At 41.7% G+C, this 15,301-nt stretch overlaps 1 protein-coding gene across 1 annotated transcript; it reads right to left on the bottom strand.

The window, feature by feature from the left end:
• Positions 1-6,586: 6,586 nt before the first annotated feature.
• Positions 6,587-7,839, bottom strand: LOC108021994 (uncharacterized). The gene is made up of 2 exons (XM_050890493.1): positions 7,716-7,839; positions 6,587-7,644 (listed from the first exon to the last, which is right to left on the bottom strand). The coding sequence occupies exon 2, from the start codon at positions 7,565-7,567 to the stop codon at positions 6,872-6,874; it is 696 nt and encodes a 231-aa protein (XP_050746450.1). The 5' UTR covers positions 7,568-7,644; positions 7,716-7,839; the 3' UTR covers positions 6,587-6,871.
• Between the last annotated feature and the right edge of the window lie 7,462 nt (positions 7,840-15,301).

The raw sequence follows: 15,301 nt of genomic DNA, 5'->3' as shown, positions 1-15,301 counted from the left end.
GATGACGCCCCTGTCGCGGTCGCCAGCCTCCGTTATCCCGCGCGGGATCTGCAAGGATCTACCACCCCTCCCCCCTCTGCCAGCCCAAGGGTCCGTCCGTCTTTTCGCTGCAGCAGCAACTGTTACCTTTCCTCTTCCTCGAACGGTACCTAATCATTATAAATTATAGCTGTGGCCTCGAAGGGGTTAACAACTTTCTCACGATCTATAAAAAAGCGAACGAAAGGATGCTGGCAAATGGAAATCCATTAAAGCGGATCGAAGGAAAACTGCGAGTGTCTTGTGCAATAATTCTTTGTTATGAAATGTAACGGATTTCCCGGACCTCTAAAAAGAAATCCTAAAAATTGGGAACCCATTGACTGACGTTCGACAAATGGGCAAAAGTGTTTGCAAAGGACTGTCACTGGGATTTACGATCGAGTTTGGGCAGAGCCAAGGGATTGGGGGGGAAGTGGGTTTTGAGAAATAGTTTTTTCCCTTACCTACTCTAGGCTTTTTTTTTGCAGTGCCCCATTATTTCAATAACACATCTTTAAGTTTGTGTTTTCTGCGTCCAAATGGCTGAATCAAGTTACCCCGCAAGATGCAAAATGTTTTTCGGTTTGATTCTTGTTTGTTTGGCAACTTTTCCTATTTCCAGTTTGTTTGTTTATCGTATTTATTCTCGTTACTCGTTGTTTTTATTATTACTATTATTATTGGCATATGGGCTGTCTGGCTGTGTGTGACTGAGTGCAGCCACGGAAAAGTGTATAATTTCATTTGTGTCCTGCCCCAACCGTGTCCTTGGGTCCTTGCTGAGTTTAGCCGGCGAATGCTGTAACAAACGCAAAAAACTAATGCGAAAAAGCAGAGAGAAAAGTTCCAAATGAAGCAGGACCATGTAAGCTGGATAACATTTCAGCGGCATCGGGTCCAAGGAGCCCGGGATCGGCAGAGGATGGGGGCCCGGCGAACAGGAGCAGGACTCGACGATGAAGTTGCTACGGAAATTCGTTATTGTGTTACCACAGGCGATGTGTCTGTGTCCCAATGTTGCCCCATCCTCCGTCCACTCCCCCACCACCCATCGCCCATCGCCCACATCAAGATCCACGGTTCCCAATAACAACAGCTTACAGTGGCACGAAAATTTGAGTAAGTAAACCTAATTATTATTTTAATTTTAAGCTACAGATTATAAAATAACAGAATATACGATAGGTTTAACTACGCTCATTCACTTATTTTATAATTATGGTTTATATTCCTATTAATCACGATTAATAAAAAATATATTTATATGGGTAATACCACACAACATATCCTGAATACCATAAAAAATATGATAGGCTTTTTATCATGCCTAATCACATAGATATAGTATATGACATGGTACATCACTTAAACTGCCTTGTAATATTTAATATTGATTAAATCACTTTTAAAGAAGAATATGTCTCAATGCAATGGATTTTGTGTCAATTTTTTAAAGAAATTTAAATATGATATAACTTGTTTAAATCCCTTTAACTATATAATAGGGGTTTCTCACTCATAATCACTAATAGTATTAATGAAATATAACCCAAAAAAATATTTTCTCCTATTTATTATTTCCTAAAATATTTCTTAAATTAAAATCCGTAAAAACCCACACCTTTGACCACAGTTCGCTGAAGAAACAAGCAGCGACGCACGGCGCCGGGCACCTTTTTCCTTTTTCCGTATTCCTTTTTCCCTTTCGAAGGAGCGACCTTTGCATGCACGACAATATTTTAATATGCAAAATTTCAAATACGACGCACACACACACACACGCAGTCGCAGGACCTGCCTTTTGGTCAGGACGACAGACGACGGAGGTCCGTTGAAAGGGATGGAAATGGCGAAAGGCGAGTGGGAGTGCCAGCGGTATCCAATTCAAAATTTTGCAATCCAACCGGGCGGAATCGGCAAGGACGACGGAACGCCACACGGACAGTTCGTCCTGTTTCTCTCTTTCATTTTTTTCATTTCCTCTTCCGCTGGGCGGCGTCCACCCAAGCGCATCATCAACAAGGAGCGCACACCCACACACACACACGCATGTGGGAAGGTCCAAAAGGACCTCGGCATTAAGGATACACCGCTCAAAAGTATCACCTCAATGGGGAAAAACCTTTATAAAATGTAAATTAAATTTTTGCATTAAAATATTAGAATGAAAATTTGGTTTTCTTTGTAAATTGTAAAGATTTCTGAAATATTTCTAAAAAATAAAATTTAATTAATTAATTAATTAAATTTGTTACGTCCTATAACTTTATTGAAATTTTTACCATTTTACCAAAGGCATAATTTTTTTTATGAAAGAGGTTTTTGTTTGATTTTAAATAATTAGAATATATTTTTTTAATGAAAGAGGATTTTTAAATTTTTCTTCTATCTGATTAACCTTGGTAATCTAATTAAATTAAAAAACTATAATTCTTATTTTATTTTACCTTTACTTTACTTTTTAAGAAATTTAATAAAAAAAAAAACTGTGAAGTCCAATAGTTATTTATTTTTTTTATGTTTAAATTTGCATTTTTTTTAACTATCTAATTTGAAAGTACTAAGTATTTCGTGCAGTGCACTGCCAGAGCCACCCACTGCAGGTGGCTTTGCTGATTCGCTGGCTTAGTGGCATATTGCGCTGACACAGGAGCTTCTGCATTTGCCTGCTGGGTCGCCTTGCCTCTTGACCAGTTATCCTCTCGAGGACCGCTCCCGCCCGCCCCCTCGCTCCCACCCATGTGTCAGGCAGTCAATCAGAGGTCCTGCAGATGCTGATTTACGCAGGTGGGCTGCCACGGCCCATGGCATTGTTGTCCTTGTGGCCAGGACAGTTGATGTGGGACCCATATGTATCACGTGGTCCTCGCCCACTATGTAACCACCTTTATTTACACAGGCGCTGGGCCGTGGTGGATGGAAATCGGAGTTTTCCCCATTGCGTGCCAGCCATAATGTGTTTGCCTGGACAAATATTTTGCGCAGTCTGTGGCTTAAGTTGGTCAATGGAGTGGAGTTGAGCAACTCCGAATGCGATGAGCTGACAGGACACGTCTGCAATTGTAAGTTCTTCAAGGGGGGCTTGAAAAATCATTGGCAAATACTGGATAAAATAACTCAGGGAACCTTACAGCCTTAACTTTGTTATACATTAGGCAATTTTTATATTAAGTTAACATTTTAAAGAGATAATTTAATAGTCCAGTTGATATTTAGTGTGGATTTAATTTATTTAAATGATTTAAGAGATTATGTTATTTGGTCTTTTTTGAATGTATCTTGAAAATAAATCAATTAACGCAAAAATATAATTTTTATATGAAATGGCGCCATAACAATATATTTTTTTGGAAATGTAAAAACAGGCGGTTGAAAAGGAGCACAATTTTTATATACAAATCTTTATCCTCGTAAAATATTATGGAATACCAAGTACCTTAAAATGTGAATTTAGAAAGCTGGCATATTTTTAAACAACTGTCTTTTTCAGTGCCTTAGTAAACCCCCAAATTCTTGCCCTTTTTTGCCCTCTGTTTGTGGTCCTTAATTGCAATAGTGTCTGTATAATCGATTCGGTCTTCCAATCATTGTTCTTCGCAGGTGGACGATGTGCTTAAGGATGTGCTATTGGGAGCCCCGGGTGGGGGGATGGTCGGGCAACAACAAAGGCTCTCTGGGAAATCGCCAACTTGCATTTGTCGCCTCGCAGGAGCAGAAATAAAAGGATGCCCAGGGATGGGCTGGGAAAATGGAGCAGGACTCGCGGTGCCGTCGCTTCCGAATGATATGATGCGTGCCTCATGTGTATCAGTATATATGTATAGTACAATATATACCCACACACATTATATACATACGTATCTGTACATATATGCATGTGTGATGTTCAGGTTGTTTTTTGGAGCGTGTGGCCGTGTTGTTGTTTTGACAACGGGCGAGCCAAGAGGAGCAGGACACCAAGGACCATGGACCAGGGTCCTGGGAGCGTGGAGCGTGGCAAGTGGTTGGCGAGGAGCTGGGAATATTTAACAGGAAGAAACCAATAAAACCTAATGATATGAAAAAATGCAATTTTCTGAAACTCGAACGAACGCTCACAAGCACAAGCGAAAGCGAAAGGGGAGCGGAAGCACACATACTAAGAAAGCGGCGCGCCGTTTCGTCCTGTCGCGCCTTAAGCCCCGTTCACACAGGCCTTGCCTTATAAGAAAAGGACCTTAAAGAATCAAATGAATAAGTTAACAAACGTCTTGAAATTTCAAATGTTTTTATTCCGAAATGTTGAAAACAGGCAATACTTAAATATATTTAAATACATTATCTTAACAAATGCATAATTTCTATTTTAACATTTTTAATTACTTATTATTTATTTTTGTATGTTAAATATTTATATTTTTTGGAATGTAGGGATGTACTCGAGATAAATTCTGCTGCATTTGATTAAATGTATATTTTCAGTATAACTACAAATACTACTGATTAAATGATGGTTAACTGTGTATTTGTAAAGATTTTTGAAAGATAATGCATAAAACATATAGATTTTAATTTTTTAAATTTTTTACATTTTTTATTTGTTTGAAACATGTTTCAAAACTTTCCCGAGTAGTTTATTTTCCAATTTCTTTTCCACGTATAAACAGGTCTTAACTTTGATTTTCCGCTTCAAAAATCACAAACATCCAGAGCAGCGGCGTGTGTCTTTGGCCAACTCGTCCTTCGTCCTGCGTCCTTAGCCCACTCCCCCCAGCCACCTCCTCCTTCGATTGTCCCCTGTTGTCATATGTGAAGTTCTCGTCGCGTTTGTGGATTTTATATTACCGACAAGGAGCAAAAAATTGAAACGCGAACTTGGCTTCAAAAGGAATTTCTCGCTGGGCCGGGGGACACGGGCGCATTTCTCTCGAATGATAGACAACGAGAAAACATAAACATGGCACCCAACACTTGTCCGCTGGCCTGGCAAATGGATTGGGCAACGGTACGAGCTTTGCCCTCCTCCACGGAGGATGAGGGAGGCGAAAACCCAGGCCAAAGCCCCATCCAGTGCCCAGTATTATACATAAATGACAATGTATTAGCGCTAAACGAAGGCGGGCAGCGGCCAGAAGATAGCAGACATGTAAGCAATTTTCCAAAGTACTTAGTCAGCAATTTTTACCCCTTTTCGCTTGCCAGCCTCGCCGGTCCCCCTGCTGCCGCCCCCTTTGACCTCTTCGGGGTGACCACACACACACGAGAGAAAGAAAAAGAAAGCGGGCGAGGAAAGGAGAAAAGGCGGCCACGCATGGCTCGCTGGAGATACCAGGGGTTATGTTATGTCCTGTCACTGGCTACAAGGATAGCGATAAGCCAGCCACACCCACTAAACACCACCCACCGCCCGGCACCTCCCCCTGGGCGAGCCACCCAGCCAGCCTGGAGGAAAACATTTTTTTCGCCAGCGGTTCGCATTTATTTATTTCCATTTTTTTAACACATATTAAGCCGCAAAAATATTGCCTGTCCTTTCCACTTCCATCTTTTTTTTCGGGTGGTGGTCCAGAATTTGCAAAAGACGCAAAAAGTGCCGGAAAAGCACTTGAAAAAATTATAAGGAATATATATTTACACATTTAGATAGGTTAAATTAAATTTTTGATAGGTAAAAAAGTTAAATTAATTAATTTTATATTAATTTAAATATTGGCAAAACATTGGAGTATGTGTATTCTATCGGTGGATTGCTTGACTCAGAAAAATAAACAAATATTCCCAAATTATCAGACAAATTCACCTAACTTGATAGGTAAAAAAGTTAAATTAATTAATTTTATATTAGTTTAAGTATTGGCAAAACATTGGAGTATGTGTATTCTATTGGTAAATTGCTTGATTCAGAAAACTAAACAAATATTCTTAAATTATCGCACAAATTCACCTATCTTTTTGCCCAATTATACAAAGTTCTGGGCCTTTTCTCTCCGTGTAAAAGGAGATTGGCAAACGGGGTCTGGGAATATTCTAGCTGGTCGTCTAATTCAGTCGATAGCCATTCATTGGAAACTCTTGATTGATGCTCTGGCCTTGTCTGCAGTTCGTTGATAAGCGGCAAAGACTATGCGACTCTTAACCCCACACAGCCCCTGTCCATCGACCAACCCCCTTGGCCCCCCTCGCGGCCCGTGGAAACGTAACCAGGCTGATTTTTACAATTGCTTGCGATTCAATTTTTCACTTTACATACTTCATGGATTAGACGACTTCAACGGTGGGTTTTTTGCTGCGGCCAAGGGGATGGAGCGGATGTTGTTGCGATGGATATGGAAACTAGCATAAATGGAAATTGGTTTGCCGGGGGTTAAGCCAATGGCAGCGCATTTGCAGAGGCCTTTCTTATGGTTTCCACCTTATTTTCTTGCGCATTTTAAATAATAAATGCATATTGTTTTAGCTCTTTGATTAGTTTTAAATTTACCGGAACGGAAAATTCATTTTACAAGTCGTTACACCCGATATTTGTGGCGTTTTTGCCATATTGCTATACGTAAACCACTAAATTATTACTAAAATTAAAAATACCTTTCATTTCTTTGGAAAACATTTTTTATTAAAATGTAAATCAACAAATTTAGCGACTAAATGATAATTCCCATAGTTTACATTTGGTTTTTGCATCTCACATCTTAGATTTAGACCACATAAAATCACTCACTCCATTAGCCGATGGATCGCCAGATCGAATGGGTTAAAGAAATGCGACGGAAGGCATTCCCGGAAATTGGGGGCCTTGAAGGTGTTAGAAAACTGCCATATAGATGGGTTTCTATTTTTCCAGACCAACAATTTCAGGAGCAAGGAAGCAGGGTTAATGCTGCAGCTTGCGACGACGGGCATCCTCGAGTTTCTTCAGATACTTGGCGGCGATGGTGAGGAAGGAGGGATCCTCCACATCCAAGAAGCTATCATCATCGCCGTCTCCATCGTCCAGGGCGTTGTGATCCATATGGAGAGGTGGTGGAGTGGACAGCGAAGGTGCATTATTGCCAGTGGAGGGAGAGCTCTTCACCTGGTTCTCCCGATGGATGGGCATTACGGTGATCTTCTGGGCCTTGGACCTCGGTTTCCTGGCTGGCTGTTCCTCGGCGGCGAAGCTGACATGGTCTTTCGATGGATTACTATTCTTCTTGGGTCGCCGACCTTTAAGGTTGGCCAACTTTAGGGCACTGGAGCACTCGCCTGCTCCCTTAGACGCCTCCTTCTCCGGGACATCCTTGAGATCCCTTTGCCTCTTCCTTCCCGCTGCGCCACTGCCCCCCGCCGCCGACCTGAGGAAGCCCTGCTGCTCCAGGAGCTGGAGCACCCGCTCCTCGACCATCTGACCGATGGTGTTGCTCAGCTGCTGCAGCTTCTCGTCCACAGCCTCGTTGACCGCCGTCCTGATGACCGTGTATATCTCGTTGATGTACTTGCATCTGGCATTTTCCGACTGGGATCGCGGCCGCAGCTTGTCCAGCACATCCTCGGTGATCAGGGCAAAGCGCAGCTTCGTGGCCTTCGACATGTCTGCCAGCAAGAATACTTTCCAATATTAATTTTCCTAAAATTTTGTTAGCTCCAAATTTGGTTCTCTTTTTGGTCCTGTAAATGGGGTAAGTAGAAAAATTGCTTCTGAACTTTTTGGTGACTTTTACAGCTCTGATTTTGCCTACCAAACCAATAAGACTGACTGAAAGTTAGGCTATATTCAAGGACTACTATTTAAAATATTTCTTTTTTAATTTTTTTGCCTTGCATTTCTGCTGGAGTAGGCCCTGAGTGGTTTATTGTTCGGCCTGCGTTTATTTGTTTGCCCACGTTGACATGTGACAGGCCGGGCTCATTGTTGAGGAGAAAAACAAAGGACGAGTGATTTCAATTAGGCGAGTTGAATAAGTCAGAGTTTCTGACCGTGTGACATTTCCACTTCCTCTTCTCGTTTGGTTTTTTTTTATTCGCTGAGTCCTTGCGCTGACATCTCTCCCCTTTGCACTTCCTTCCTTTTTGTGGGCACTTCAGGATGCCGATCTTGGCGGCCGGGCTGTCCCTTGGCCCGCGAGGAAGCCAGATGTCAGGCAGCAGGAATGAAAAATGATAATTTCGCTTACCTGGCGGCGGGATTAACGCGATTTACCCGAAAGGGTTACGCGATCCGAAGATGTCCCAATAAAGTGTCCTATTCACATCCCCATTCCCATTCCCATTGCCAGGTAGAAACGAGCCGAGGGGAGAACGGCCCAGCAACCCCGTCCTGGGGTAGGGAAGTGCCTGTTTAACCCCTGGATAAGTGCGGAATAGGCAAATCCGCGAGTCATCCGGCCGCACTCACATGCCGATCGACTGCCGCGAAGATCGGATGGTCGCGTTATCGCTCGACGCCCGACGATCCGCAATTATCGGCCGACACCCATCGCTATCGGAGCTCCTCGATCGGATTTGCTCTTTTCGAGGTCCTCGATCGGACGCAGCGATCCCGTCCAGTCAAGTGGTCCGCCGAAGTGCCATCAATTAGCCGATTCGCATTGTTGCCCGCTCCTCTGATCACCTCCGTAGAGATCGCAGATAGGGCCCTTGCTCATGGGGTCTCAAGAGCTTTAGGGGTTTGCCTGTGTTAATTGTGAATATCCTTAGGAGCACGAGGACCTTAAACGTTTATATTCCCAGTAGTTTGCGGTCAGATTCTTGAATAATTATCCGAAAGATACATATCCGTAGCTATTTCATTTATTTAGCTATTTTGTTACATATTTGTTATTTATGTTATCAATATTTACGATATCATGAGTGTCCTGTGTCAATTGTTAGCTTATGCTAAGGCCATGTAAACACCTTTCATTATACTTATAGTTTTTAAAAAGTGAACGCTTTGCATTTTGTCTATATATGTCTATAGCATTTATAATGCTGTAAAAATTTTCTTCATTTCTCAGCTAACAATCCCTATCAAATATAGAAAAATTTAATTTTTGAAGATACATCAGAAATTTTTGAAATTCAGATTTTTTGCAAAATTTTTTAGTGGTTTTTTGGTCGTAGCTTAGCCAAATCAAGGCGTACAGCCAAAAGACTGACTGTTCTGAGCAGCTGGCGACCTCTGCTAACGATCCCCATCAAAAATAGAAAAATTTAATTTTTGAAAATTTTTTTCATTTTTTGTAAGGGGTTGGATCAGAATTTTTTGAAATTCCGATTTTGGCGAAAAAATGTGATTTTTTAGTGGTTTTTTGGTCGTAGCTTAGCCAAATCAAGGCGTACAGCCAAAAGACCGACTGTTCTGAGCAGCTGGCGACCTCTGCTAACGATCCCCATCAAAAATAGAAAAATTTAATTTTTGAAAATTTTTTTCATTTTTTGTAAGGGGTTGGATCAGAATTTTTTGAAATTCCGATTTTGGCGAAAAAATGTGATTTTTTAGTGGTTTTTTGGTCGTAGTTTAGCCAAATCAAGGCGTACAGCCAAAAGGCCGACTGTTCTGAGCAGCTGGCGACCTCTGCTAACGATCCCCATCAAAAATAGAAAAATTTAATTTTTGAAAATTTTTTTCATTTTTTGTAAGGGGTTGGATCAGAATTTTTTGAAATTCCGATTTTGGCGAAAAAATGTGATTTTTTAGTGGTTTTTTGGTCGTAGCTTAGCCAAATCAAGGCGTACAGCCAAAAGACCGACTGTTCTGAGCAGCTGGCGACCTCTGCTAACGATCCCCATCAAAAATAGAAAAATTTAATTTTTGAAAATTTTTTTCATTTTTTGTAAGGGGTTGGATCAGAATTTTTTGAAATTCCGATTTTGGCGAAAAAATCTGATTTTTTAGTGGTTTTTTGGTCGTAGCTTAGCCAAATCAAGGCGTACAGCCAAAAGACCGACTGTTCTGAGCAGCTGGCGACCTCTGCTAACGATCCCCATCAAAAATAGAAAAATTTAATTTTTGAAAATTTTTTTCATTTTTTGTAAGGGGTTGGATCAGAATTTTTTGAAATTCCGATTTTGGCGAAAAAATGTGATTTTTTAGTGGTTTTTTGGTCGTAGCTTAGCCAAATCAAGGCGTACAGCCAAAAGACCGACTGTTCTGAGCAGCTGGCGACCTCTGCTAACGATCCCCATCAAAAATAGAAAAATTTAATTTTTGAAAATTTTTTTCAATTTTTGTAAGGGGTTGGATCAGAATTTTTTGAAATTCCGATTTTGGCGAAAAAATGATGATTCTAGTGGCTAAAATACAGAAGACAGAATGTTTTGGTTAGTATAGTGTGTAAGCGTGTAACTCAAATTAAATTAAACATATTGTAAAGCTTTCAAAGTAAAAACTCTTAGGGCTGACCTATTTTAAATTAGTATAATTTAATTTTTATTTGCTTTCCTGTAATAACAGATTTTAAAGTTTAAATAGATTCTATTGTATCTAGTGTCTACTGACCAAGATTAATTGGTAGCTTTAAGATCTCCCGGTAATGGGGAATTTATAGACTTTCAATGGCAAAAATTAGCCATTAGATGAAGGGGTGAAGTGGGTGGAACAGCCCCCAATCGAAATTTCAAGAGTTTGGAGACCCTCGATTGTCCTCGCTGCCCCGTTTTCAGTGTGTTTTTCCATGTCGCCCTGTTTGATATCGCAGCGCGGCATTTATAAATGTAATTGTGTAAATGCCGCAGTGAGAAGGGGTGGTGGGAGTGGGCTGTGTTCTGTGGGCTGTGTCCTGTGGGCTGTCCCATTCCAAGGACACCGGCCGCATAGGGTTGAATGGCAAATGGCCGCTCCAGGTCCGTTCGATGTCCGGGGTCCAGGAGTCGTGAGCTTTTTTGGTCGCTGGCTGCTGGCCATTAGGGGTGGACTTTTCGATTTTATTCGAAAACGAAGCGATACGCAACGCCACGCAGGACACTCGGAGCATTCAGGACACTCAGGACCTGTCCGGGATGGCCGGCCCGGGGGGTGTGAGCGGGACGGCAGACAAGGTGAAATATGTGCGATTTCAATCCACGAACAACTACGGAACAGGCAGCCACTTCAGCTCAGCTCCGTGGGCCGTCCATCACGGGGCCACCAGCACTAACGACCAGCCCGCTCGATGTCCTGCGAGTCCTGCGAGGGGGTGGTGGTGGGTCAGGAATGAGGGGGGAGAGAGCGAGCCAGTCCAGTTTGGACAGAGAAAGAAATATTTTGAATCACAATCCAAAAATTCATTAGGAAATGTTTAAAAAAATCATAGATATATATAAGCCTTTTTTTAAAATATTTTGTAAAATAAACTCAACAGGGAATTTAAATATTTCACTCAAAAACCAACACCTAATAATAACTACGTATACGATACGAGCTTTGATTTTAAATCAACCATCATCTTACACGTTTCATTTTCAAAAAGTTTATTACAACTTTACTAAACTTTTATCAAAATAAAAAATAAATTGGGCTTTTAATGTTAACAGTAAATTATGTAAATTTGAGTGGGCAATAATAATATTTGGAGGATGATAATTTAAATAACATTAAATCTTTGAACTTGATATATTTTTATAACTTTTTAATCCACTTTTGTTTAGGTTTTAGGTACAAAAAATATGATTATTTATATCAATCACCTATATTTTCTTTGTTGTAAAAGCAATTTAAATATTTCTTATCTCTAACTATTTTTCTGTTAAACGCAAGTCAAGAAAAAGTTAAATTTGTTTTCTCTGTGGCTTTGGTTTTGCGTTTTAGCGCTCCAACAAAGGGGTCAATAAGGGGGGCTTTAACGGCTGTGACTGCCCCACTACGTTCCGCACCCCCTTGGTCACCCGTTCCACCCCCTACCATCCCCTCCAGCCCCTGCCACCCCTTTTTCACCCCCGCCCCTGCTGCTCAGCCCTTTTGCGGACCGTGTTCGCATTCAACCCCTCAACAGATCGACTTTTATGTTGATAACTCCGGAGTCGTTCTGTTCCCGCTGCCTCTCGGCCACCCCCACTACCACGTCCATGTGCCACCCCCTACCCCTTTTTGTTTGTATGTGCTGTACAAGTTGTCCACTACAGAAGAGAACTCGCCGTTGGCTCTCCACTCACCCCTCAAGTGGCCATTTTGAATTTTGGCCATTTCCCTTGGCATTCCCTTTGGACATTGCCCAACCACCCACTCCTCGCCCCCTTGGCACGCCCACGCTGCCCCCTAAAAACCCCCTTAAACCCCCCTATTTATCCAACTCTTAGTGCTCCGCAGGATCCTCCTTTTCCTTGTTGCCACTTCATTGATTGAGGTAACTTTGGGCGCGACTTTAAGCCCTCTCATTCAGCTGACCACCTTCAAGTTTATACTACACAGAGGAAAAACCTATAATAATTTAGGTGTTTTATAATAAATAGAGCATTTAGGGTATTTATTGATTTAGAAAATGTATTATTAAGATGGTACATCCAATTATTTCAATAACAAAGGTATTATGAAAGATATTATTAACAGAAGAGCAAGGGTTTTACCTGTAAGACTTTCGTATGGATATGATATAATATAATGGAATACAATCATATTTTTATTGATGATAAATTCTTAGGTTAACTCTTGTTATGTAGTAAATGCAGTATATGAATTTTAAGGTGCTACATTCTGTTGTTATTACAATAATAAATGAAATATATATATATAATATTATAGTAGAAGGAACACGCAGATACCTTTAGTTTCGCGATACATAGTTTCCTAATAATAAAATACTTTTAAAGACCATAAACCCTATAAATCCTATAGTACACTTGGGGAAAATATTTGTATTAAGTAAATATAATATATGTATCCTAAGATGGTATATATTTTTAGTGTTATTAAACTATATAAGTATAAGGTAAAATATGATTTATTCATAACTTCAATTATTATATTTTCAAATAGTATTGTATGTATTCTTTGTACACCTATTGGATAATGTATGCTTCAAACGATTACACCAATATGGAAAATGGTATAATTATTCCTAAGACCTAACTCCTTCTGGTCACTTCCCGAGCCCCTTGAACCCTATTCTTCGCCGGCATTTAAGTCGCTTGTCGGGTGTGGGTGGCAAATCCGTAAATTAGTTGCCTCCCCCAATAATACGGGTCTAAGCTGGCCCCCGCCCACCGCCTCGCATACCTACATACGTCTCTATTCGGTCCGGTTTTTCGGTCTTCGGTCTCCGGACTCCGGACTGCGGACCGAGGTCTTATCCCATCGACTTGACGATGTTTTTATGATGCCCAAGACAGGAGCTCGTGCTCGTTGTTCGCCTGGCCGTATTAAGACAAAAGGTTAAATTTAAATTTGAAATGATGAAGGGGTTGCTGCTCGAGGGCGGTCTTAGAGAGGGGATGGCTTGGTTTTCAGGTTCGAGCATCACGTCCACACTCGCTGGCTGCGTGCTCCAAGCGCCCTGGCCATACATTGCAATATGGCTGCCCCTTCGGCTTACCAGCGGCCCCTTTTCCCCCACACCCATGACCCCTGACCCCGTGGCCCCCACGCCACGCCCCTGCCAGGGAAAACGAAGCTGCCGAGCATATTGTTGCCTCGGAATTGGATTGTTGGGTTAGGTGTAAGGTGTGGCAGATGGTGTGGATTTTCCCCTGACCGTGTGTGTCTGCGTGTGCTGGCCAAGTGCGGAGGCCACCCGAAGACCTTTGCCCCAAGCCCCCAACTGGAAAACCATCTGTGTGGGTGGTAAGTTGCTGAGTGGTTCGATGGCAGAAAGGAGCGAAAGAAACTTCCAGCCAAAGGCTGCAGACGTGGCCAGGATAACCAGGAGGGTTAAGGCGTTCGGGGGGCTAACGGGGGCAGTTGCAGGCGTGCAGGGGCGTAGGCAACAAGGGGTTAAAATACTATAAATAATTTTATTCATTTATAAATTTTATGTTAAAGAAATGTTAAAAAGAAATATAATAAAATATAAAAATAAATAAATATAAAATATTTTAGAGCGCTTCTTTAACTAATTTATATCGAGTTATGAATAGGGACTTAAATAAGCAATATACAAAATAATTTAAAATCAGAAAAAAACCATCTTATTAGTTTTTTTTATAAAGTAAAACCTTTTTCCTAGATAAAAAGGTTATACAAAGTTATACTAAGGAGGAACTAGAAAATGGCATATTAAATATTACTTTTATTTCCCCCCCCCCTGAAAGCGCTTTTTCGCCGCCCCTGAGGACCGAAAACCCTGTATAGGTGGATTCGTCGTATGCTAATGGACATTCGAGATTTTGGTTTTGGGTATTTTGAGCAGTTCAGCTCCTGTTTAGTCGGTCTTCGGACGAGCTCGGGGAAAAGCCGATAAGTACGCTTTATGCCCTTAGAATGCTACGTGTGCGACTGGCAGGGGCGGCGAGAGGGGGGCTCTGGGCTTCAAAGGGGGCTTAGCAGGGGGGGTTGCGACCGGACTGGGCTCATGATACTCATTTTGTGATTGTGTGATGATGGATGGGACATGTGTCGTTGGGGCGGAGAGGCCCATGGTCCCTGGTCCCTGGTCCTGCCCAGAATGCCGATGGCTGAATGGATGGCTGGCCAAGAGGACACCGGGTGTGGGCCTGGGCTGGGAGGCCAAGGGCCAGTTGCATTTGTCCTTGTGCTATTGAGCGTGAGCTCTCCTGCTCGCTGGAGTGTGCCGGAAAAAGGATTCGAGCGATTTAGCATTCGGAATAAGTTGTCCCGGATCTCGGTGCCCGGATCCCCGGTTCCCCGGTTCCCCGGATCCCCTGATTCCCGGATCCTTTGGCATCTGTTTGTTTGCATTCCACTCACCTGATACCACACACTGCCTGTTTTTTATTCCTCGGAGCGGGAGTAGGACGACCATTAGACCCATGAAATATGCATGCTGGATAAACATAATTCGGGGCATGCGAGTAAATACTTTTGTCAAGATTTGACCATGATTGAGTGCGACTTTGGGGTCCGGGTCCTGCAGGTCCTGCGAAGAGGTTAACTAGCCATAATTTATACGCTCGATTGGATTTCGCATTTGTATCTCCATTGTGGGCTGAATGGTTGGGGCTCTTGGAGGTATAAATTGTGCGGAAATGGCTTGCAATATGTATGACAGTGTGGTGAACTATTTAATTATAATATTATATGATAGCCTTTTATAGGGAATATTAAATTTGATTTTATAATGATTTCTTGGGGATCTTAAAACTCTAAATTGTGGTGAAATGGTTTGTAAATTGTGTAAATGTGTGGATAACAAATTAATTTATCAAAGAATTCTAAATTGGATTTAAAAATGAGTTCTTTTATTTTTAATATTTA

Source organism: Drosophila biarmipes, chromosome X (assembly GCF_025231255.1).
Source record: "Drosophila biarmipes strain raj3 chromosome X, RU_DBia_V1.1, whole genome shotgun sequence".
Taxonomy (NCBI): Eukaryota; Metazoa; Arthropoda; class Insecta; order Diptera; family Drosophilidae; genus Drosophila; species Drosophila biarmipes.
This window is presented reverse-complemented; position numbering and strand designations above follow the sequence as displayed.

What these genes read in the sequence shown, in the direction of transcription:
- LOC108021994 (XM_050890493.1), bottom strand. Translation starts at nt 7,567, where the DNA reads ATGTCGAAGGCCACGAAGCTGCGCTTTGCCCTGATCACCGAGGATGTG.